The sequence below is a fragment of the Sparus aurata genome, chromosome 17 (assembly GCF_900880675.1).
Source record: "Sparus aurata chromosome 17, fSpaAur1.1, whole genome shotgun sequence".
NCBI lineage: Eukaryota > Metazoa > Chordata > Actinopteri > Spariformes > Sparidae > Sparus > Sparus aurata.
The window spans coordinates 31,254,155-31,280,802 of NC_044203.1; the positions used below are offsets into that span (position 1 = coordinate 31,254,155).

The window sequence follows — 26,648 nt, forward strand, 5'->3', positions numbered from 1 at the left end:
ATCGACCGCTTAATCAACAGTGAAAATGATCATTAGCTCCGGCACTACTTCAGAAATCAGGGTTGCTCACTTGGTTCGAACATAAAATGACTCACAGTCTGTTTTAAAGCACCTGAAATAACTCCAGAAACAACGATTCCATTTATAAAAGGCTTAATTTATTACACAAGTCTAGTAGAACAAAAGTAGCAAATTACAAATTATACACAGCAAAGAACAAATAAGTATTTATACATTGTAAGAGTAGCTTGTTGTTGGAACAAATGAATTATATCAAAAGAAAAAGTTATATAAAAGATTTTTCTTTTTTTAAAAAAAAGGCACCAGTAACTCTTTTTCTCTCTTCTTTTTTTGACACTTTATCCCACATTTGTCTTTGCTTCCCTCTCTCCCTCACGTTACTGAACATCCTTCAATACAATGTTTAAGAAAAAAACCCAAAAAGAAACAAGAAAAGTGCCCTGTTTTCCTGATAATCACAACCTGCTTCAGCTTGTCCACTGAGGAGTAAACCAACAAGCTTTCAAAGTAACAGTGATCTGGTCTGGAGAATTTCTGGACTTGGAATTAAAAAGAAAAAAATTGGTCAAAATAAATGTCGAAAACAAAGGAAGTATCGATCTATCTGCATGTCTGACCTGTGAAGCTGCTGAAAACAGCTCAGGCACCGACAGGCTGAGAACGAGTGAGATGACGACAAAAAAACAGCAGCGGCTCAGAAATAAATGAGTTCCAAACTAGTTTGGGGTCGATAGCAAAAAAGAAGCACATCAGAAGCCTGTAATGATGCAATTCCAAGAATCAGCGGGGTCAAAACGAGGAGCGCTGTAAGATGAAGACTGTAGAGAAAATAAAATAATCGATCGGTGCTCGGCAGGGGCGGAGATAAAACAGAAACGGAGTCGGTGGAAACAACAATGAGGGAGAATACTGCTCCGTTTTGTGTGCGAGGCCGACGTGACTTCTATACTTCTATACTCTGCACAGTGACCTTGAAAACACCATAAACAAACTCCTCTACTCCAATACAATACAATGTGTGTGTGTGTGTGTTTGTGTGTGTGTGTGCTCTTTGTGGTTCTACACATTCACTCTGCTTCCAATATTCCTGCTTCAGCATCCGACACGGACCTGTAAACACACCGCGTTCCCGTAGTATCACGTACATTTCCCCTCTGATTAAACTCTCTACCAGCACAGCTAAAAAAAGACGTCTGTGAGCGCGTGTGAGCGTGTTTGTTAGCCGCGCGTTTCCCGTGCGTCGTGTTCACGAAGTTACCGCTGTGAGTTTGTGTTTTTATACAGACGAGCCTTCCACGTGTTTGTCAAGTAAAACGGAGTGTTTGTTGAGATCTGTACCCACAGTTTGTTAGTGCTACGACAGAGATGTTCGGTAATAATCAATCATTCTTGAGGCTGTATATACAGAGATAAATGCATTATTACAGTACTGCTGTGGCTGCTTTGCCAGTATTATTAATGAACTATATAATTTGTTAACGAGTCTTTTTGTTTCAATATTAAGTTCTGATAATAAAAACAACAACTTTGTTTTCTTAAAACAAGTGAAAAATAGATAAAGAAAGAAAAACTGATATTAAAAGAGATTAAACTGTTTTCATCTGCCATTTTTTCTCAATGGAGCAATAAAAATAAAATCTAAACATTTTAAGACAGTCGTCTAAAAATGATATAATCATGAAAAAAGGCAGTGAAATATGTTCATTTCGTCCTGAAAAGTGATGAATAATGATTTAATGCTAACACTGAATAATAACCGTCATTAACAAATGGTAAATTCATTGTTAATTAAACTTTAGTTAATAGTTATTTCATTCTTACAAACAATTAAAAATGCTTTATAAACCACTCATTAATCAAATGTTAAGTATATTATTAGTTGCAACTATAAAATGGCCGTCCAAATAATGTTCAGATGTAAAGATGAGGGATCGACTGCTGTATTTTCTTCAGGGCTGATACTGATTATTAGTAATTAAAGACACTAAGGTAACTAATAATTGAAGACTTCCATTGAATTTCCATTTTCTGCTGCCTTGTCCTCCCATGAATTTAGTTACTAGTTACTCGTTACCTGCTAGTTACTGGTTGCATCTTTAGATTGTTCACTGTTGACTTGCTATTACTTCGGTAACGATAACGTTAATCGTAAAAATTGTTAATATCGGCGCCAATAATCAGATAATCGCTGTGATAGATGAACTACACAGTATTCATTACCTGTTAGGAAAGAACAGTTGCAACTTTATAATAAACAATTGCTTAATAGATAGTTTATAAAGCATTTCATTGTCTGTTAACAGTGAAATAACTATTAACTCAAGTTTAACTAACTATAAATGTACTGTTTATTTATCATGGCTATTATAGTGTTACCAATGTTTGCTATTTTAGCTTCAAAAATCACTGAAATTCGAAACAAATTCTCATTATTGTACTGTCCATTGACTAACTGATTAATAAATCAATAAATTCAATAAATAAATAAACTACTGACTGGTGTTGAAACTTTTAAAAGATCTCATTGTAGTTTTTTTTCACTTGTTTAAAGAAAACAAACCTCACTAGCAGTCACGGGTTACTGGATAAGAGGGTAACTTTTTATCGTTATTTATTAAGAACTCTAATTACGTCATCTATGGGACTTTTAGATCCCCCCAAAGAAGAAAAACATCTTGTTTCATTCTTGTTTATGCACCAGACAATCAACAAATATAATAAAACTCTTTAAATATATAGGACAGTTATTATTTAAGTGGTAAACAAATGGTTACGACAGTCTCATGGGACACAAGATAACGACATTATATAAAAAAGGAGTGTTACTGGTTTATACAGACCCATGGTAATAGGAGCCCAAACTATCACTAAATATACTTTTTTTCTCTCCTCATTTCTTAATTCCACCAATACTTTTAAATTTGACTCAACTGGAAACATGTTTTGTTCTATTGTACATGAGAAAAGTTCAAAATAGATCTAGCGCTACGTGACGGAAGAACAAGAGGAAAAACGCTGCCATTTGCTCAGAACACAAAAATTGTTGAAGACCTTCAGGGGGCATGAGGCCACTATAGTGTTGCCATGGAAACTTACTGTTATAAAAATGGTACCTGTCTTTTAATCACCACCGCTGTGCTGTAACATGTTTTTTTTTTTTTCTTCCCCCCCTGTTGAGGGCAGATTGTGGGGTTCATAATGAGTGAGGCAATCAGAAAAAGAACCACACTGGCCTGCAAATCAATTCCAGTCTGTGCAGAATGGAATCAATAGGTGGATATATAGGAGCCGGCAACGCCATCTGCATTATATTATGTAGAGCTGATGGAGGGTTGTCCACTAAAGGCTGACTTTAACATCCAATGCCCAGAGAGAAGTCCAGTTACACAGAATATTTTCAACAACTCCCTTAGAAAGAAAAAGGAGATTCTGGCCGAGCACATGCAAAACAGAGGCATCATTAATCCAAAATATAATCCCTGCAAACTGCGCCAATAAACGTTTCCAGTTTGAGATTTCAACCTGTCCTTATAGTGATCTACTGTAAACATCGTATATGAAGTGCAGGTCTACATTAAGGCACTTAAATGTGTCGTGTCACATCAGCATGCGTCCTTCAACCCAGAGCCTTTTTTACATGCACATTGAGAAACCTTCAAAATAAATTAAACAGACCGATAAAAGGCTTCGATAAGTGCGGCTGGGTCCTCAGCTTCTGCGTGTTCACGCAAACAAATACGTCAGGTTGTTACAAAAAAAAAAAATTATGTATCAAAATCTTCATCTCTGAATGATAAAACTATCGGTGTTAAACAAGCACTACTGTGAGCTGTTAATAGTCAAAAGGACAAACAGCCCAAACCTTTCCTTTGGAAAGTGAATCAGCCTTTGTGTGGCTGGTGGTGGAGGAGACGCCATCACTGCTCCTTGCGCTCGCTGGCCTGGTTGGAGCTGCGGCAGGGTTTCCACAGCAGCGGCGCGCTGAAAATGCCGATGACGCCCAGGTTGAGGACGAGACTGAGGACCAGCACCCCGATGGTCCCCAGCAAGGAGGGCAGCGCTACGTGGGTCAAGAGCGTCGCCCGCCGTGATATCATGTCAGCTATCACGCCCTCCATCTGGAAGTGGGTCCCAACCACAGCGCTGACGTGGAAGAGCTGGTGGCTGTGGCCTGCGTGACAAGATTCAGAGTGTGAAACAAAGATTGACATTTACATACTTGGAAAACGATTGGAATCATTTTTCCAAGTAAAAATGTCAAATATTTGCTGCTTTTCTTTGTCATTTTAGACAGTAAATGAGAAGTGATTTAGATTTGGGGCTGCTGGTTGGAGAAAAGGAATTTGAAGACGTCACTTTAGGTTCAGAAATTTCTGATGAGCATTTTTCACAAAAACTTTACACTCTAGATTAAACGATTAATCATTGAATCATGAAAATACTCAGCAGATTAATCAGTAATGAATATGATCACTGGTTGCAGTCCTAGTTTAAATGCTAAAACTCAAGAAATCAGTGGTTCATTTTTCAAGTGCGAAACCGAGATAATTATTTTTTTCTCCAGGAGAAATAAATTTCACCTGAAGAAAAAAATGATTGCAAGTTTCACACATGGGAAAAAAGTTTCTCTAGGGTATATCACGCCCTATACAGATATATGTTTTCACAGATGAAAAAAAAATTGGGGAACTTCGAATGACATATCCTGGCAAAACTTTTTTTTTTTTTTCAACCAATACAATTTAGATCAGACTTAGAAAATGGATCTCACTTCCATAGACTGACTTTAAACAGGAAAGTTTTTTTACGTTCATTTGCATCTGTGAAAAATTCAGAGATGTGTGAAACCAAGTGAAAAAAAATGTCATTTTTAGCACAAAAAAAACACAAAAACACAAGATACATCTATAGTGTGTTAGCAGAATATGTAACATTAATGTTATGTCTTTCTTTAGGCGAAGAATGTGTTATAATATCAGCCACTTGTGGTCAATATAAGTATTACAAAAAAATCTCATGCCTTTCTTTGCCTTCACCTTTTTCTGGTTTCACACTTTAAAAAGCAAATAATTACACATTTCACATATAGAAAAACAGTTGAGAAACTTTTTTTTCAACCACTACAATTTAAATCACACTTAGTAAATGGATCACCAGAAAGATCGAATTCCTCACTTGCCCCTCAGGGCTTCCATAGACTGACTTTAACTGGGATAGTTTGTCAAGTTCCTTTTTTACATGTGTGAAACCAAGGGGGGGAAAATGTAAGGGCAGTTTTGGGGGGAAAAAAAAACTTTTTTTAAAAAAAAAAAAAAAGGTTTGTTTTGACCACTAGAGGCTGAAGTGCACGATTACCACATGGTTCTAATAGGTCAAAAATCACTCATGTTTTTCTCCAAGGAAGTTGTAATTTCTCTATGCACGCTGAACACAAGATACATCTGCTGTGTGTTAGCAGGACATGTAACATTTATGTCATGTCTTTCTTTAGGCAAATAATGTGTTATAATATCAGCCTCTTGTGGTCAATTTGAGTATTACAAAAACAAACAAACAAAAACATTCTCCTGTCCAAACTTAATTCTGAAAAAAAAAAAAAAAGCAAAAAAAAAAGAAGAATTCACTCAGTTTCACACATGGAAAAAAACAGTTTGATCTCCTGAAGAACCTTATTATCTCATCTTTAAAGATGGAAAAACATTTTTTAGGGACTTCGAAATATTATCCTGGCAAGTCTTCATTTCCCCACCACTTCTCAAGTAATGATCACAGGAGAGAAAACAATTCAGAACAGACTTAAAAATGGATCGCCAGGAAAAAAGATTTCCTCACTCGACCCTCAGGGCTTCTGTTCCTCTGTCTCATCTTTTGCATGATCAGTAACAAACACGTTCGCAGCTCTTCCTTTGCACAGCTTTTCAGACAGAAAAACACAACCTGTTTGAAACCTTACCAGGACAAACAACCGTCCATTGAGCGAAGAAACAGGCAGCTACATTCACACAATGTCATATTAAAAATCTGTTTGATACGGAGCTATTGTTTGGTGTCAATTGTCCAGAAGTCAGCAGGGAAAACACTAAAGAACAGGCCAAGATAAAAGGCAATGAATATAAAAGTGACAGCCCTGTCTCACCACCAAAGGCAAACTTTCACTAGTACATGGTGTTCAGTGCATAAAGCGGACACTGGAATTTTCTTACACACTTCCTATGTTAACTTGTTTCTTCAGTCTGAGGTAAAGTGTGACAGTTTGCCTTCACTTTCCTTCATGTCACCAGGATTTGAAGTACTAATCGGTGAATGCTTTCAAAAGAGTGTCACAACCTGTATCATATAACAAACAAGAAGAACATACCAAAGTAGTCGAAGCGCCCTGGGGCCAGCCTCTCCGGGAGGTGGGCGGTAAACAGGAAACAGGTGAGGAAGGCGAAGAGGAGGTGGTAACAGTGACTGGACAAACCGTCGCTCGAGTTACAGCTTCCCCCGCAGCAGAGAAGGATCTTCACGCAGAAATAACAAAAATACTTTTAAATGAAATATATCCAGAAAACACCAAAAACCAACAGATTTACCTCAGAGTCCTTCAGTATTTACAGAGATTTCCACACACACACACAACCAAATATGAGGTTACATCATTTTTTACCTAGTTTGGGACAAAAAACCCCTCCAACTAATTACTTACATAATCATCACGGTGATTAGGGGAATTAATTGATGGCAGCAATCATTTGTATTAGATTAAGATTAAGCAAGGAAATCAGTCTCTGGGTTAGTGAGCCAAAGTCCTGCTCAGAGTATTAAAGCCTGGCACTAATCAGCTCTGAGCACTTACATAATAAACACAAACACTCTAAAACACACATTCTGTGGCTTTGGCAAATAACAGCAGTTAACAGTGGAAGTTAAGGTTTCACATTCAGTCAGAGAACAACACCATTTTAACATGTAGACACCACTGGAAATTGTGGATACTGACACTCACCCTGTAAAACAGAGGAACGGTGTCGAATATAAATGGAAGGACGAACGCTCCCGTCCTCAGAACTTTACTCCTTTGTGGGAACTGCAGCTCCAGGAACCTGTGAGGACAAACAGAGGAGTGTAATCACCATCAACTTCAGCAAAAAGACAGCAGCAGAACATCAGTGTGAGCCGATATTCCACTTGCTGACTGCTGCCAGACTATCAGCAAAAAACATGAAATTCAGCGACAGCATTGGCTGATGTTTTCCCATCGTGTCGCATACATTTTGTGTTGGCACATTCATGAGGTACTGGCTTGTGACATCCCCATTTGGAAGGTTATGCAAGTAACAAGCAACTTCCGACATAAAGCCCTCATTAGTTATCACTACACATTTCCTTCTTACAAGAGCTTTAATTAGCTTATGAATAATATGAGCTTGTTGGAGATATATCTGTAAAGGTGTATATGTGGGCCTACGAGTGAAAATAATTTGTGCTTGAGGTAATTTAGAATCAGTGTCGTCATTACATAGTTTTTTTCCCCCAGAGAGACAAGTTAATTTTTCAACCTAAAAAAGTATTTACATTGCCTCAAAAATTCTCTATCAGCTGGATTAGACTTCTTACAGTTTTCCTGCCTCAGTTCGAGCTGCTGTAGATGACAGCCTTAATCGATTTCACATTTGTTTTATACATAAGTGTTTCTAAATACATTTCTAAAGTGTTTCGAAAGTAAATATTGATTCAAGGAACTTTTTTCACTGTAAATCTACTGTGAAGATCCAGAGCAGTCAATAACGTCTTCCATTTATAGTCAGAAACACACTCAAGGAAAAGTTGCAGCGGTTCACAGTATCTTTAGGAGCTGCTGAGCCTAAAAGAATTTGATTTGTCTGGGTTTCAGCAGAGAGTTTAAGGGTCACATGACGGTGCAAATACTTATTCAGCGGCGTTTCCCTCCTGGCAAGAACACGAGTCTGAGGGAGGCATTAAAACGTTGTATTTTAAAAGGCATTAAGATGTCACAATAATGCTAATGCAGAGAACTTAACTGCATTCAAGACAAAAGAAATGTCCTGACATCTGTTTTGAATCCTTTGATCCTGTAGGCCTGATGATTGTTCTCTTTCAGAACGTCAGCTTCATTTTATCTAAACTCCTGAAAGGAAGAGCAAAAAAAAAAAATACAAAACAAAACAAATAAGAAGCAGAGGGGATGTGTGCAGAAGCCTCTTACCTGGAGTAGCAGGATAGACTGGTGCAGAGAAGTGTGTTTCCAATGGCAATGGGGACAAAGTGTTGATGGAGCCAGCTGTTCACCCAGCTGTCTGGTATCACATAGTATCCATAACTTATGGCACAACCTGAACACAAAGAGGACAGTAAAATCATGTTAAATGATCTTTTTGTTCCCTTCCTCTACTGAACAAGATTATGTTTATTTCAAATGAATGCATATGTTCGTAAATTAAGGTAAATGTGTCTTTAGATTTTCCTCTGACAGCTAGATTTTGGAATGGCCTGCCAGAGGAGATCAGGTCTGCAAAACCTGTCCACATGAACTTAGTTACCTTTTTACAAAGGAGCTTTTTCTGTGTGTTTTTTTATTTGCTTTCTGTTGTACTCTGCCTTTTCCCCTCCTTAAAACTAAACAGAGCAAACACATTGTACCATATTTAACTTAAAGCTGTTACATGGGGGAATTATTGGGAACAACATTTACATTGTTCATTTGGCTGTTACAACCACCGGGGGTCGCCACAGGGGAGCATTTTAAATTTCTATACATTGAGGATTCTCTTTTTCTTACATGACACATATACTTGTTTTTCATTCAAAGGACAGATCTAGCTTTTCAGTGTACTAAAACAATAGGAAATCGAAAGAAGAACAATGCAGACATTGTCTTCTGTGTGTTACAACAGAATCCCCCCTCCTCATCAAAGCTCAACCTCCAACTGTTGAGTTTATCCTATCATTTTAGGTCCTGCAGTGAGGAAAAACCCTCCAGCAGCTCTTATCCCTGAGACAGACTTTTAACTGGGCAAATCTTGGCATTAAGAAGCTTTGTGGTAGATTAAGGATCAGTCTGCCAGGACCACACCACCAGTGAAGAGAACTGAAGAGGCCCTCAGTTAATGTTTGTAAATGTTTGACTGCTGGTCTGCAGGTGGGCTGAAGCTAAAGCTAAAATGCACCGGCTCACCTTCAATTAAAAGGCCAAGAAAAATAAACCTGCATGTGTGTACAGAAAGTGACACCAGATGCTGTAGCTGAACATATTAAAATAACCACTTTTGCAACAAGCTCTCTGTTCTTTGTTGTAACTCCTCTGTAAGTGCTGATACACAGTGACAGGGAAACATTATTCATAGACGCGCTGTTAAACACAGCCGGGCTGAGGCGCAGATAAGCCATGAAACAAATTACTTCTCAGGAAAGAGGCAGCAGGAAGAGATACCATTACATCTGGTTTGATACACTATGAAAATCAGACACGGCATTAACACATCCATACAATACTTGGCGAATGTTCTGCTACGTCACTTGTCAGGTAAACACCATATTATGATAGAAAAAATGTGTCTCTTCAGTTCCCTAATAAAATTAATGTCAGTGTTCTTGGACATCACAGAAAATCTGCAATTGAATTTATCTTGTGAGCCAGCTGGGTTAATGAGATCACTTGATCATGTGATCTTGTCGGTCTTGATCTTATGCACAAACGGCGTCCTTTGAGGAACAACTGGCAGCTACAATTGTTGGTTCCTGGTTTTTAAGTTCCTGCCCTTTTAAAACTATCCGGGCATCTCAGGTTAGCAAGTAAAGATGTAACAAGAGCTCAGACAAACCAATCAATCAACCCCTCCGAGTTCAAGAAGTTCTGCAGAAAACCAAAAACATCTGCGCCCAACCTTTTCAGGATTCGACCAGCGTGTCTGAAGTCTTACCAAGACTGTAGAGGCTGAGCGCTCCGTAGTCAAAGAAGTAGCAGATGTGTCGAGACTCTGGGGACATGGTGCTGAAGGTGTGCGCGCAGCTGGAGGTGAAGGGGTAAATGCAGATGAGCAGCATGTACACCAGCAAGGGCCAGGTATAGCTGTCGGTCAGGAAGTTTAGCGTGGAGCAGAGGAGGCAGAAACGCCACAGGAAGTACCTGCAAACCGACATTTTGTTTTAATCCAGCATATTCATTATAATCAACCCAGCCCAGAACTGTTTCTCACTTCTACTTTCCCACATTTTTCGAGATTGTTGTCCTTGGATCTTACCGATGTCCTGTTTCAGTCTTGTGTTTATTTTCATTCAGGCCTTCCTAATTTTTTGTGGCAACTTTCTCCCCCCTATCTAAAAATCTTTGTTGTACCTTTAAATCCATCTGTTTATTTTTTCTGCAGCGCTATGAAGAATTTAAGGGATAACATCTCAAATACTAAAAGATCCTCATTCTTCTACTGATCCTCATAAACTCTGACATGTTTTCACAGCTGGAAAGTTAAAGTGTCTTCACTTTACTGACTGAAAGTTTTTGTCTTAATCTTGACTTCAAATACATTTTTTTTTCTAGACTAGAGCTGTAACTAACAGTTATTATTTACAGCGTCAATTAATCTCCTGATTATTTTCTTGATTATTCGATTTGTTGTTTGGTCTATAAAATGTCAGAAAACTGTCAAATGTTGATTTGTCTTTCACAAAGCCCAAGATGACGTCCTCAAACGTCTCGTTTTGTCCACAACCCAAAGATATTCAGTTTACTGCCAAAGAGGATGAAAAAAAAACAGAAAATATTTACATTTAAGGAACCAGATAATTTTTACAAACGGATTATTCTAATCACCAAAATTGTTGACAAATAATTTAGTATTTAGTAATTCAGAATTTTTGTCTTTCATGAAAAAAATTCCTTCGCTGTCTTTTGCTTTGGAAATTGTACATGAATGTGTTGAGTTTGAAAAATAAAATAAAAATAAAGGCTACTTCAAATAAAGCTAATAATTTGGCATCTTCTGGTCTTCTCTCATGTGAGACAATTTGATGCAACAAGGTATTCGTAACACATTGCAAAACATGCACCAAAAAAGTTAAAAACACATAAAATGAAAACATGTCTGTGTTGTTACACATACCATGTTGGCAGGAAGTGGGTCCAGATGTTGATCGTCTCGTTGTTCATCTGGAAGCTGCTCAGGACGCAGTCCAACGCTGAGCTCCGCGGATGACGGTACCCAGAGATGATGCTGTCCTCCCTGAATACCTGAGGACCAACCAGACACACCAGGTGAGTGGAAATATCTCAACCCCCAGATTATGATCAACTCCTTTTTGGTGGATTTCAGTCAGACATGTATTTTTTAGGAAATAGTGAAAACTTTGGCCCAAAACCATCTCAGGCTGGTTCTAGTCGGATGTGCTAAGAAAGAAGATGTAGAGATAAACAAGGACGACAAAAATGTAAATATTTTCCCAAGCAGAGGAGATCCAATATCAACATGCCAATCCAGAGAGGCTGTAGTAGCTTCAGCTACGCCTTGCAAACTTTATATCAACTAAAAGTCTCATTACCTTCATTTTGTTTTAGAAGTGAATTAAGATGAGATAAAATTCAAAATAAACCATATGTTAAAAACAGAGAAGTCACAACATCTTTTAAAATGAATCTCTACATCCCTCCATTATCACTGTATAACAAACATGTTATTCAACCTTAACCGATGTTAGAAAAGCTTTAACACTTTCTGTTGGCGTTGCCTGATGGTGCGGCTGTCTCTTTAGGGAAAAATGCCTTTAGCAGGTGAAAGCAGGCAACAGTTCGTTTGGAATAAACTAAAATACCTGAATTACAGATCTGATCGAGGAGACAAAGACAAATACCTCATTTATCTATAGAAACTCTAAGATTTAAACTCAGATCCAAGGTCACATATTTTAGTATTTGACTCTGAAAGTGCTGACTGGAGATTGTGATGTTTAACTAATACAACAATGACTGCTTATCACACAAGATAAGCTGTTACAGCGGGGTGGACGCCTGCCAACACAGATGCTTGAACTGCAGGGCTCTGCCTCTAGTTGAAGGACAGTCTCTCTTTCCCAGTATGATACCACACAGGTTTCCCACAGAGGCGTACATGTTAAATCTCACATGGCTGTCTATAAACAAACAAGAACACAGGTAAGATTTTAGATACTTCTTGTCCTAAACTTTATGAGGCAAAAATAACCAAACTCAAGTCAATCAAACCTGAAATACAATAATTAGAGCTGAAGTAGTAAAATGACTTCAGCACATGTTTCCACCAAACCCAAAAAACAGAGAACCACACAACTAACACCAAATACACTGAAAACATCATAAACTAAAGCAGGTTGGTTGTTAAAAGGTAAACACAGCAGTCTGAAAATTACTTAAAAAAGATTCAGTGTTGTAGATTTTATGCACCCATTCATATTTTCATAAATAATGCGACTTCTTCTGGGTATTTACTGCCACAACTCTAAAAAAAAAAAAAACTTGGGACACTGTCAGATGTGAATAAAATGTACAGAATTGCAAATCTTTCTAATCTAAATTCCACTGAATTCACTACAAAGCTTATATATAATGTTCAAACTGACACATTCTTTGTTTAGTTTTTTTCCATATACACTCATGTATTGTGAAGAACCACAGGGTCCCAGCATTTTTGCACTCAAGGTTTTATTGTTGCTGTATCATTCCATATTTCTCTTTGGTCTTAGGAATTCAAAAAATGTGAATTTTTCATTACATAAATGATGACAGGAAATAAAAGAAATACCTGAGCGTTACTGTTTTTTCTGCCGCATTGCACAAACTGCCGACACTCACTCAGTGTAGCGGCAGACTCTCCTTGCTTCACTTTGTCTGAGCGTCTTAACAACTGCCAGGTGATTGTGTTGGTTTTACTCCCTCCTTGGGTTTACTCTCTCTGCTGTAACACAAATCTGGTCGCCTTTTGTACACGCATACCTTGAATTATTACATCGCGGTTGTATGCCTCCATGCACCAGTTAAGTGGCTGTTCCTGAGCTGTGACGCTGAGTAATGGCCAGAACAATTTTTGCAGAATATTATGATGTCACAGTGCATTTAACCTCTGGCCTTTTGGATATCAAATATCATGACTTCATTATTTTATCCTATGAGATCCTGCGATATTTTTAGATTAAGCCATTTTATTGCAAGGGCTCGACTCCCTAAGGTTCACTATTTTGTATGGGCACTGTCACTACGTCTTGGGTTTAGAGCTGCCCAAACGATTGTAATTAGTTTAAAGGAATGCAAACAAGCTAGAACGATTTTCCCCTTTACCAGAAGGAGAATTTGTGCAGCCAGGCATTTCCAGTGCTGTGGAAATAAGTCTGGCTATGCAAGATTATAGAGGGCCTTATCCAGGTTAATGACAGGCAGGTCTCAAATAGGACATCATTTATTAAGAGCAGGCTAAAACAAACAGCAAGACAGATCTATCAAGTACCTTATAAAGGAGGTTTGGCTCCTTACCTTGGGGACCTGGTGGATGTCAAAGAGCTCGGGAAGCTTTATGCTGAGCATGTCTGCGGGCAGTCTGATGGCCCCCCTCCCTCTCTGACAGACCTCAATGAGCCTGGCTCGTCCCCCACGACAGAGGACTAACCAGACCGGGTAGTCAAACACCGGGATCCGGGGCCTTTGTCCTGGACTGTCTGGCTCCCATCGCAAGCAGCGTGCCCAGCCCTGGCTCCACCCGCCTCCGACGCCACTACTGGCCCTGATCCCCCGCCACACTGGAAACACTGCAGGGACACACAACAAAAACACTCACAATGAGACTCCAGCGGCAGCAAAATCTTGTTTTTTTCCACACTCCAATCGAGTTAATGATTCTTGTTCACACTGTTTGAGCTTTGAATGATCAGGCACCTGCCTACAGCAGAGATCTACAGCAGCCTTATGTCAGCAGCTGGTCTCTAAGAACTTTTGATCAAAGTGTTCTGGTTGTTTCCTGCTCCACGTTTGAAAAAAATAAATAAAATGATACAAAAATAATCCCTCTCAATCATCACTTGCTCACTAGTAGTTTGTGGCTGTGTCTGTATCTGCAGAGACCCTACATACCTTCTGCCTGTGTTTTCATAATTATCCTATTTATTTCTGCTGTGTTGTGGATGTTTCTGAGTATCAACCTTGGGGTAGTAGGTGTGTAGCCCTTTATGCCAATAACAGCACGCAGGTTGTAAGGGTGGGACTACAAAAAAAGTAGCAAACAGGTGCCAGATCGCAGCACGCATCCAGGAGGAAGCTATGGTGAGCAGAGGGGCCGTCTTCAGATCTGTGTTTACAACATGTCATTCTGTCAAATCCTACTCATGCTGCCTTGAAAGTAGCTTCCACAATGTAAACATATTTTTCATTATATTCTAAGTAAAATTCCTGCATTCGAAATCCTATAAAAAACTTTAATTGTTTAAACATGTATTGATGTATAGAGCAAAAATACCGCTACATACATCAACATTGATACAGACTGAGTTGTATCATATAGAGTTTTTGAACACTGTGTTTTAGATTATTCCCTTAAATGATGCCAACAGGGCACATGTTAATATGAGCATTAAAGTTTATATGTCAGAGTGATCAAGTGCGATGCCTTTGTCGACTGCAGTCGACACAGAGAACAATCTCTTATTGTGCTGTTCTTGAGACGTACCCAGACGTCAGTATGAAGAATGCCTGGCATTGTCACATTGCAGTGGCTGTGACTGAAAGTATGCATGTGCTAACAACATGTCTGTTGACAGAGAGGGAATGTCATCTGTGTAACATTGCCTCTCACGGAGGGGTTACCTCATCAGTTGACTGTTTCTTACACCACAACATGTTGTTAAGTTTAGAGCTTGCACCTTCACAATATCTGTCCAGAAAAAAATATTTTACTACATTTTTTAATAAACTAAAAATGTAAGTAAAACAAAACTTTTATTTTTTGTTGCAATTTCACTTCTAAACTAAAATTCCAATACTGTAACTAATTACCTGTTAAAAAACGTAATCCAAGTATCGTTATAGTTTATCAATGTAACTTGATTACTTTCTGGTGCCTTTGGATTACCCTTAAGAAGTACTAATAAGATAACTTTTATTTAATCTTCATAACGAATGTTCGTGTAATCCTTTTACATGTATTCCATTACTCCTCAAACTAGACTGTAGGGACAATGTAATGATGTGGTAGTAACAGAAACTAGACCGAGTAAACAGCAGGTTTTCATACATGTGGTGGTATAATGGCATTAAGAACAGATACTGAAGAGGACATTACTTCTACATTCTTTTGACAGTCACTTTCACCTTCATAAAATAAATATTGTAATCAGACTAGAACCCCTGCGATGTTAATATCTTAAGAGTCTCTTCAGAGTTCAGAGTACACATTTTTCTCCAGACCTGGGAGGATAAACATTTCTTGGCATCTCTGTCACAGCTCACGCCTCTAGAGGCTCCTCTCTAGCAGTGTGGAAGCAACAAGAGGGGACCGGCGCTCACTGCAGCCCAGCTGCAGGCCCCGGCCTGTTAACTGTGACAAAGTGAGCTTTGTGGAGGCTGAAGCCTCGAGAGTACAGGGGCCAAAGGATGGCTGTTACACGCTGCACTGGATGGAAATGAGGCTTCTCACACTTAAGCACACAGTTTTCTGCCACGGAGAACATGCACAAATACCCTGGGCGCCAACATGCGTGCACACTGGTACAAACCCTGCATTCATCACAGCTGGAACACATCAGAGGACACAAACAACAATACACACACACAAAACCACAGCTTGTGTCGATGACAATAGCTACGAAAAGCCACTGGGTTCACTGCAGTGTGAAAAAAAAAAAAAGCTCATTTAAATTCAGATCATTAGCATTATGTGGCGCCAATGATTTGAATAGCTAATTTAAGTTGGGGATGTGTTTTTATGCAGGCTGTGTGGCTGATTTGAATGGCACCGAATATGCATAAAATCTACATAGATAAGATAAGAAAAATGGGCCATGTATAGAAGAAAAGAACTGAAGAAGTGGTGTTTTCTCAGGATAACAAAATTAACTTGTATCCAGATAACTGCTTTGAAAATTGCATTAACAGATGTTCTCAGCTTCTGTAGCTGTAAGAGATGAAAGGGGAATGTTTTACAGCTGAAAGCAGCCTTCAAGGAGCCACACAATTCAAGACTGTTTATGTTACAGTAAACGTTACACAGTTGACTAAATTTTCATTGACATGAACCAGAAAACAACTCTTGAGGACATGGACTCTCCCCTGCAGTGAGATCAGGAGACACCTCTTTTGCACGGTAACTCTTCACTGCTTCTTGACCCAGAAAATCTCAGCGTGTCCTGTCCTGACATGTTGTCCATGTGACAAAATTGTACATGCTCTACATCTGAACACAACCTCAACCCCCCTTAAAAATACATAATGCACAAACATATTTGCACAGAAGTGTTTGTATAGCACTCAAATTCAGACACATGATACAAGACAGAAATAGCATTCAATACATTTTTTGATTGAAAACGGATAATTGATAAGTGAAAAATGTTTTTGAACCAAAAAAAAAATTTATTTCACCCATTTTTCAATGAGTGAAATCATTTGTTTTTTTATGTACGCCTAAGGGCGAAACTATTAAAACCATCTAAACTGGTGATGACCTGTCTGACTTTCTCGTCTTTGCTGTGTTGCTCTACTGAGGTTCAGCAGTTTGACATTGTGAGGGCAACAACGCTGCGATTGTTCTTCCTCTTGATCAACGTGTTTATTAGTAGATCGCAAACCAAGTAAGTAGATGCTGAACTTGTTAAGTCAGTCACTGATAAGGTAATTTCACATTTTCAAGTCTATGAAAGCAACTTTGCTGTGTATTATCCACTATCAATTCCAACATGATGATGAGTAGGCAATGATATACATTTCTATATTTCAGGACAATAAGATCTGATGATTTACTTACAGACAGCGTTGCCGTCAAGCATCATAAAAGCATGCATAGGCCATAAACATACTATTTTTCATTGTGCGCTAACCTACTGTTGAAATTCAGTTCTTTGTCTGTAGAGCCTCTCTGAAACTTGGCTTGGACACAGGCTTTTTGTGTAGGTGGTTTATTAAATCTCACATACATCCTCCCTGAAATGATAACATCCAGCATTACAGATGGCTTCCTGAAGTTTATGAAAAACAATATTTGGCTCCTCCTGTGCAGCACTTCTGAGACAGTCGTGAAACAGGCAGTCCCTTGTTTGAGGTAGTATTATTTGTTGAGATGATTAAACAACTGTTTTCTCTAGACGTTGAGCTCAGGGCTGAGTCTTTGCAAAGTGCTGCTTTTAAAAACAAAGTCTAACCAGTGTTAGCATTAAACATGATTTAAGATCTCTTTTGTCACCAGACAGACATTGTTTACCATTGATATTGTTCTAACCTTTTTATGATCCGTGGCTTAACCAAACAACTTATCAGCTTCAAAGGGAGATAAAGAAACTGACAATGAAACTGCACGTCTCCTCCATACTTACTTTATCACACGGTATCTTTTGTCGCTGTTGAAAGTGAACATGGCCTATTCACTCAGGCGGTGACACGTTTTTTGGTTTTGTTTTCAAATTATTGGATTAAAAAGCAAACAGTGACTACAAGCTGTAGCTGCTGACCCTAGGCATTAATTTCAGGGTGTTTAAATGTTTGCGTAGGAACAGGTTTTGTAGTCACATATTTAGAAGACAGAAAGATCTTAGGCACGTTTTAAGTAAAAAAAAAATAATCTAATATTAAGTCTTTTGCAGTCAATGTCTGTCTGATCTGCTTGATTCTAGAAACTGCTGACAGATCTAGTGTTCATCCCTCCAGTAGAGTTAAGGCAAACTACCTTATTAGAAACACTTACTTGAGGTTGACTCCTTGAATTTTCTTTCTGTCCATGGCGATTCTCTACAAACTCTGTACTGCAGCTATCTTCCTTTTTACACTCATTACTTGCTTTTTGCCTTCTGGTCATCAGCGACCCATGTTCATTTGCAGCAGGGCTGTCACTACTTAAAAAAATCAAGTTCAAACAAATTTGAAATGACACGCAATTTGTTTGAATGAATTCGAATAGCATTGCACTCCTATAACATTATTAGAATCATGAAGTGCATTTATATTTTAAAAAGGATCAAAATCTATGCATCACAACCAGAGATAGCATCTTCTTTTTTATGCATTTTTCTTTCTCATCAGAGCCTAGTGGCTACATTTCCAACAATGCATCTTGACCGCCAACAGTTGTGCTAGTAGCAGCTAATGTTGCCTCTAGCCGCTAGCCTCATGCAAAGATGAGGAACAGCTAAATAGGTCTAGTAACCTAATTTCTTTCTCCACATCCTCAGATTTTTTAAATTTTCAAACAAAACTGTCACTCAAGTGACATCATATAAGTCAATTTACCTTTACTTCATATAGCTTCCTCAGAAGCTCTTTCTGATAGAAATGTAAGCAACCCAACAAGCAACCTGTTTTGTTTTCTGTGTGCAGAGTGGTGTTGTTCTGTTAAAGGGTGTTTACTCAGCAAACACGGGGAGTCTAATGACATGCAAGACCATTTCTCTGACTGCTCAATTAATGACCATGGAAACATCTGTACCAGCTCTTCACCTCCAGACGGTCCTTGTTACATTTAAGTCCTGAGGCAATTCTAAACTGACCCGAACGACACTTGCTTCCTTTTTTTTTGTTCCTCTCTTGACATCTGAATTTCTTTCCCACATGCTTGTAATGTCATCACATGACCTTTCTCAATGGATGTCTTTATTGGCCGGAGGCTGACAATAAGAAGACTATGCAGAGAGCATGATGCCTACACAGACGGGCACGTGTTCCCTGTACAGCATGTACGACATCCTCTGCTCATTCTTCAGCTCATACTAAGAACATTCCTCTATCCTGCCAGAACATGTTCAATCCAGTCACAAAAACACCCACACACAGAATACCTGACCTGTGGATTCACTGACAGTTGATGTACCGTTTCTTAAAGGACACAATTTGTCCTTTTAAAATACATTTTTGTGCATTCAAGAGTAACTGTGTGGCATATTTTTGTTGGAATACCACCTTCCATTGTCTCAATCTGTGATACACGACAGTGTTTTTCCCAGAATCACTTTCAGCAAGCACCCAGAAACCATGCACAAACATCCACCTGTTTGTGTTCCACATTGAGATATGCGTTAAAGGGAGTCAGTTCACATCTGATGTCCTTGAGACCTGCTGCCAGTTTATTTAAATATCTCAGTCTGACATTATACAACAAACACTTCTAACAACACAAAACAAAAGACTGAAAAGACCATTAATGTAATGCTCAAAGAGCACAAATGTTTAGGTTGGATTTTGAGTTAAACTGCATCAAAGCTTAATCCATCAACATAGCATTAATTGCAAACAACTCCGATCGTCAATTAATTGTTTAAAGGTGCAGTGTGAAGGATTTAGGGGAATTTAGGGGACTAAAAACTTGGGACACTATATGAAATATACAATGAAAACAAAAAGGAAATGGTTTGCAAATCCTTTCAGAGACAAGATAATAATAAATACGAATCCGGATTGTAAAAACATTTTTTTTAAAGATATTCTTATTTGAGTTGTTGAAACCACTTAAGTTAATTAATAATTAATAGATCATTAAAATTGTTGCAATTTAATTTTCTGTTAATCAATAAATAAATGCTCTGTTGCTTGCCTGAAAATTTAACATCTTCAGGTTTTGGAAAAAAACAAAACAAGCTGATTAAAGAAGTCATCTTGAGCATTTTAAAGACTAAATGATTAACACCTCATAAGAAAGATAATCCTTGCGTCATCTCTTCCTACAGCCCAAATGAACCACTTCCCTCTGACCAAGAGTTTGAGGTTACTTTAGTATTTGACGCGTTGTGGGGTAACCCTTCACACCCTAAACCTTGTCTTGAGACACGTTTTACAACTTCCCCCTTTTTGCTTTAAGTCTGAAGTCATGCTGGAATGTTTTTCAATAGGTGTTCCTCCTTTGGTCACCCCCCTTCCTGGTAAGTGTCTACATTTCACATTAAAAAGGGCTACTCGAGGTTATGCAACACTGCTCCCATGTGTTCTTACACATCACAATGGATATTTGCAGGAACAAAGAGGTAACACTTCCCCTGCCACACCAATATGGTCCATTTCTATGAAAGTACTTTAATATGTTATTGTATTATTCAATCAAGTACTGCATCCAAAACCTGGAATGGTTATAAAAACAAAACCTGTTTCTCAGTGCTGGCAAAATGTCAGCATGTGACTACTACTTGACAAATAAAGGGAACACAATGTCAAATAGAAACTCGCTTCAACTCATTACTTATCAAGCACGTGGTGATAAATCTAAGCATGCAATAAAAGTCTCAACTGACTGGGTGTGTTTTGATGTGTTGTGGAGGCATGTTCGCTGTAAACCCTCAGTCATTCCTCCACGACATTACCTACACCTAACTGTCAACACAGTTTATCCACATTCACACAATTTCCTGTATTCACTCTTCCACAGTAAACTCAATACGTCCTTATAAGCTGCAGTGAAAGAAGACAATACAATTTAACAGGCTTTGCTTAAAACGTAATGATTATTTTACAATAATAATCGATTAAAGAATGTCAGAAAATAAGTCTATCCAGGTTTTAGGTCCAAGATGTCGCCTTTAAATGTCTTGTTCTGTGCGACTGACAATCCCAAACGCACTCATATTTCATTCATTTGCAAAATTTGTCAATTGGAAACAAAACAAAATACATTTTTCGTTCATTTAAGTTGTTTTTTCTCACAAAATGTCAAACATTTGCTGGCTCTAGATTATTGAATTTGTGGATTTGCAGCTATTCTTTGTCATCTAAGACGGTTAATGAGGAGTTGTTAGTTCACACCAGTGATAACATAGCGTGGCTCTACACAGGTGCAGCAGTTCCAAATTATTAGCGTGATAACAGCGTGATCATTGTTCTTCTCTGTGTTTACTGGCTGCTCACAAAACAACTTTAAAAAGGTACATAGCGTCAATTACTATGGGTACATGCTGCACTTGTTAAGTCAACAAAAGAAATTTGGCTATATAATTAAGGCTCTATTTACTGTGTATAATTTAATTATCTGCTATTAGCTGATAATGTACATTTTCCATTTATCCGTGTGATATATATCGTGCATCCCTAGTAGACTGATATGGGCTCTGGACGATTATCAGCTTTTTTTACAATTATCCTATTGATGACTTTTCTGTCGGACTGCCGACAAAATTAACTAATTTAAACATTTTAAAGTAACTCCATTTATACAAATGGATGTAGTGGACAGGAAGTATAAAGGGGCAGAAAATGAAAATACTCAGATAAAGAACCCCAGAATTTTACTTTAGAGCAGTAGTTAGATAAATTGTCCATTGACACAAAGATTTGCATTTTTACTGCATATTAATATTGGTCCTAATATCGGTTTTCAGTCTCCTTGATTTCTAATAATCAACATCCGCCCTGAAAAAGCCATATAGGTCGACCCCTAATCCATTTCATCTCAACGATAAATCGATAAACTTATGGAAATAGCTAATTGTCAGTTGTCACTCTAATTAAAATAGTTTCCTGATTTGTTTTTTTTCTTTGTTTATGTATATATTTTTCTAAAAAGCCTTTGGTGGTAAATAAACATGTGCATTAAAAAAAAAACGTGTCGAAACAAAAACAGATTCCTGATTCCTGCACTACATGAGATGTCTAATGGGAAAACAGATCTGAAGTCAGCGTGGCAACTGCTTTCAATCTGGAAAAAAACCAAAACATCTTCAGGCTGGAAAAAGCAGCTAACGTTAAGTTCAACCCTGGACATCTCCAGAGGAACCATTTAAGAAAACACGCCAGTCACATGAAGCTAGTTAACTGTCAGAACGACTTGTTCTGTCTCAAACTCCCTTTTCCTCCTCGTTAAACACGACTTTTCCAGGAATTCCTTCAGAGCTAGCTTAAAAGAAAACACAACTTTTTCCGTTGAGAGAGTGAAGAGGTGAAAAACAACAGCTTCCACAGCGAGGAGTCAAAACTTCGCCTCAACAATGGGGCGATGTACAGCGAGAAAAATAAAAAATAAAAAAACATCTTTGAGTTTTTCGACTTACCGCGACCCTCGGGCATGCGGAGGTTAAAGAGTCCTCCTCGTCTTTATCCGTTTAAAAACACGCTGCGGGCGTGTTATCGTGTGACAGCTTGGGTCGGGAGTCTTTTTCTTCTTCTCCTCTCTCTCTCGTCTCTCTCAGTGAAGTGATTGTGGAAGAATCTTCAGCCTCGTCTTCTTCTCTTGTCCCGCGCGAGCCAGTAGGAAGCGCCGCTCGGTGCTCACGTGGATCACTGGAGCAACAACAACACGGGCCATGTGTGTGTACAACCGCCGTGCGCGCGCGCTACTGGTGACCTGATGGGGATGGTATGGAACGTGGAGAGAGGAGGCACGCGATGAAACCGTGAAACCGAGGAGAGAGGCGTTAAACACCGCCATTTTGTATGTTATTGTAACTAAACTAAGTGAGGATGTGGTGATGAATGTAAGGATGTAGTGAAGACTGACTGACTGTTGTGTTGTGTTGTGTTGTGTTGTGTTCAGGGACGCATCTACCACTGAGGACACTGAAGTCATGTCCACAAAGTTTTTGATATCTTGATATATTCTTGGTCAAGTTTGTAGTGTAGTAAACTTTATTTAGTATTTAATACGCTGTTCATGCGCAATAACATGCTTTATAAACCTGTTATTAGCATTTTTTTTATTGGCACCTTGCAACTGATGGTTAATAAATGCTGTTCATAGTGTAGTAAACTTTATTTGATAGTTATTACCCCGGTAATAAAGAATGAAATGCCTTATTAACCATTTATTTGCATTTTTATTATTGTAATGTTGTAATGGATTGTTAAAAAAACCCACTGTGTAGTTCATTTATAAAAAAATTTTGAATGATCTTTAGAGAGTTGCAACAGATGTTTTTAACTCTGACACTTGATTTAATTAATTCATTTCCATCGGTTACCATCACTTAACAGTGAAATTACTTGAGGAAATCTGATAAACTATAAATGTACTTTTTATTAATGATGGTGATGCCCATGTCAGTAAGTTCTTTTCAGCAATGAAATAACTTTAATACATTTCAGTCACACTTGGCCATTTTGTTACTTATCTTCTTCTTCTGTCAGAATTTGAGTCCAATTTAATCTATTTGCTACCGATATTATTTTGTAAGCGAGTATTATCTTTGTTTTCATGACTGAATAAACTGACCTTAAAGGACAACCTCGTACTATTTTACTTTGTTTATGTGTGGCGGACCCTGCCATCAGGTGTCTACCGACTTTACTCAAATTAAACCAGACCAATGGACCAACATCGATGTCACCTGAGCCTCAGCATGGCTAAAAACATACTGACATAACTCAAAACAGCGATGACTTCAAGCGGCCCAGCCGGTGATATCAGTCACCCGTGATGGTTAAATACAGGAAGTTACCCAACATCACTCAGCAAATCTAACCAAACCCTTCTGGATGACTAAATGTCCTCAAGGTTACAGGAACTCCAGGGGCCTTTCACTGACTTCTACTACATCACGTGAGTTCGATGAATGACAGCCCTCATGTGAACCTGTGGGGAGACTCCTTTGTCCAAACTCTGACCGGGGAGGACATCCTGTTTCATTCTGCACAGGGCAAACATCCAGTTCGTGTCAACACAACTTTCTATCCAGTCATATTTCTAAAAAGATCTTGTCTTGTTCGAGTTCATCCAAGCTCAGAGCGGTGTGACGCCAAACACGTGAGGTACACAAAAGATAATAAATCCTGACAACAACAACACTTCATTAAAGTATTCAAACTATTTGCTTGTTCGGGTTCCCCCCACCATCCTCCTACTTCCTTATATATTCCTAAAATTGTATTTAGCATTAGCTCTAGATTTTATCTTGCAGGATCAAAACTGGACTAAGTTTGACAGGAAAAGCAAAACGAAAAGACTGCTTCTCATTCTGTAAATGCTGTGTGTCCAAAACACGACACACCCTGATGACTTCCAGATCAATTCCATGTGCATCACATATTTCTCTGAATTCTCAAAATAGACGGCTGTATCCAATAAAAACAACCTTTATCATCCCAGCGGGAAGATTTCACATGACTGGTGCCACCTCCTTTTGTGTGTCATCGGCAAAAAAGTTATGACCTTGTTTAGAGTCATGTCACATTTTTCAGTATACTTTGGAGCCTTTAGCTTCAGGTTGTCTGTGTATTGCACAAGTTTGTCTTGTCGCCGGTCTGAGATCAAGATTCAGATTCGGAATGTCAGAGAATTTGCTGTCAGAGTTCCAAGAATAACAAATGCGAGGAAAATCGGGAAGCACGCACAGGTTCCTCTTTTACATCACTTCTAATAACTCATTTAAAGCTGCCTTTAGAGTTATTTATTTTTAATTCTATTCTTTTTACATTGCTATGTTTTTAAAAAAAATGTTTTTCTTATATATTTGTTCATTGCTGGAGACTTAATAATCTGGTTTTAAAAAAATAAGATAATCCTTTATTGGTCGTCATAGAGGGAGAATCTGGGTGTTACAGCAGAAAAATTGAGAACTTAAAGGGGCACTATGTAGTTTTGGAGAGGAAAATCAAACTCAGAATTGTAATATTTACAATATTAATTAGGTAATAATACAAAAAAAACGGGATATCTATTAGTCTGTAATTGAATAAACGAGCTGTTCTCAGAGGAAAATGGGTTCCTAGAACACTGTTTGAAGCTAGAAAGGTGGCAGGGTCCGCCACATATAAACAAAGTAAAACACTGTGAAGCGTTGTTGTCCTTTAAAGTCAGTTTGCTTATTCAGTCATAAAAAAGAAGAAAGTTGTTGTTTAGGCATAAAATAAATCAGTCAATGAAGATCTTTCTCCTCTGATTAAAATTTCTTCCCGAAAACTACATACTGCACCTTTAAAAAATAAATAGTCCTTCCATGTATCTATATCAAACCATGAAAAAAGCTAATGATAATGTGAATTATGAAAACATCCCTCAACAAAATCTAAAGGTAATCAGATACTTCAGATACTCAAATTAAGAAAGTGTCAATTCTCTAAACAATTATGTAATCTGTTACTTTGTGTGACTGGCAATCCAAAAACGTGAAGTGACAGGAAGATTGAAAAAAAAGAGATGTAAAGAAAACATACCAGGGAAAACAGCCTGACAAATGAAACTGGGATAAGAATAAAGTATCATTATCATTACGCATAAAGAAAAGCACCCAGGATGTTTACTTTAAAACATGTCACATAAACTTGCGCCCTCGCACATTAAAGGTCCACTAACCCTGTGACACCAGCGTGTTTATTGTTCTGGAGTAAGAAAACATCATATCCCCCCAGCGTCTCGGAAGTACTGCTTGGCAAGGAGACGTTCAGTTCCTGCGGATGGGAGTGACTTACGCGTAAAGACCTCCAGGGTCTCTTCTCGAGAAGAAGGGGAGTGAATTTCCTGAAAACCTGGACAGTTTTCACAGACAGAAACGCTCAGTCACGGGCGGTGTAACTGCGCAGTAATGATGGCAAAGTGCTGCCAAAATCCTGGACACACAGAAAAACCTCACCTGACCTTTCAGCCTGATCAGTCCGATGGGATCATTGTGGGCTCGGATGAAGATGGGGCTCCGGAGAGGGGGAAAAGTAAGAGATGAGGGAATTTTCCTGGGATAGAAAACTTATAAATCCATAATTATACCCCAGTCGGGTCCATTCCTGCTGCAAAAACAGTCTCCGTCTCCCCATCCGGGCAACAAAAACACGACTGGATCCACTAATGAAATCCCACCCTCAGGGCAGACACTTTTTTCCATTGGATGTGGTGAAGAAAAAAAAAAGGCTCATTTTTTTTCAGGATCAGGAGAGGACAAGAGCTCCAGCATCATTTACATAACAGCAAACATGGATGGCATTGAGGCATATCGAAGAGTTTCTTTTACACAGCAAAAAAGATTAATAAGATGCACATGTGAAGAACAAACAATCCCAAAAAGACAAACACTGTTACTTACGCATGAACTCCAGGCAGGCGAGGCATTTCCCCACAGCCAGCACAGACCCCTGCATGGACATTTCTCAGACAGATCACAGGCGCCTCTCACAAAGTTATAAATCTACCTAATGGCTTTTTTGTGTGTTTAAACTTCTCATCCTGTCCCAGCAGCCCGATCCGTCCACAGTGAAGTCCCTGCAGCCCCACAGCTTCATGGGCTCACACAAAGAGGATTGCCTTGGGTCAGTGAGGTTTCCCCCAACCCCCTTACCCAGCAAAAAAAAAAAAAAAAAAAAATGGGCCAGCAGCACCAGTGCCAGTCGTCTCCTGTTGGGGTGGCACTGGGCCCCGCTGCCAGGGGATTGGTTATTCTGTGTGCTCGGTCAGTGGTGGGCACGGGGCCCGGGACAGAGAGGAACACAAGGGGTGGAAGAGGAGAAAAAACAGAAAGAATGGCACAGGGAGACCTAGTTTGAAAGAGGAGGCAGAGGCTGGGTCTCT

General features: G+C 38.7%; 1 protein-coding gene across 4 annotated transcripts; it reads right to left on the reverse strand.

The window, feature by feature from the left end:
- Positions 1-136: 136 nt before the first annotated feature.
- On the reverse strand, positions 137-26,422 carry paqr6 (progestin and adipoQ receptor family member VI). 4 transcript variants are annotated; one of them, XM_030393407.1, is made up of 8 exons: positions 26,167-26,422; positions 13,520-13,791; positions 11,124-11,251; positions 9,945-10,150; positions 8,231-8,357; positions 7,010-7,106; positions 6,380-6,524; positions 137-4,192 (listed from the first exon to the last, which is right to left on the reverse strand). In XM_030393407.1, the coding sequence occupies exons 1-8, from the start codon at positions 26,225-26,227 to the stop codon at positions 3,939-3,941; spliced, it is 1,290 nt and encodes a 429-aa protein (XP_030249267.1). In that variant the 5' UTR covers positions 26,228-26,422; the 3' UTR covers positions 137-3,938. The 4 variants fall into 4 exon arrangements, with proteins under 4 accessions (XP_030249267.1, XP_030249270.1, XP_030249269.1 ...); XM_030393410.1 differs by lacking the exon at positions 26,167-26,422 and adding an exon at positions 25,728-25,923; XM_030393409.1 differs by lacking the exon at positions 26,167-26,422 and adding an exon at positions 25,723-25,923.
- Between the last annotated feature and the right edge of the window lie 226 nt (positions 26,423-26,648).

What these genes read in the sequence shown, in the direction of transcription:
- paqr6 (XM_030393407.1), bottom strand. Translation starts at nt 26,227, where the DNA reads ATGTCCATGCAGGGGTCTGTGCTGGCTGTGGGGAAATGCCTCGCCTGC. An exon ending in CGCCTGCCTGGAGTTCATGC is followed by an intron (nt 13,792 to 26,166) that starts GTAAGTAACAGT and finishes GTGTCCCTGCAG; the next exon opens with TGTTTCCAGTGTGGCGGGGG. An exon ending in ACATCCACCAGGTCCCCAAG is followed by an intron (nt 11,252 to 13,519) that starts GTAAGGAGCCAA and finishes GTTGGTCCTCAG; the next exon opens with GTATTCAGGGAGGACAGCAT.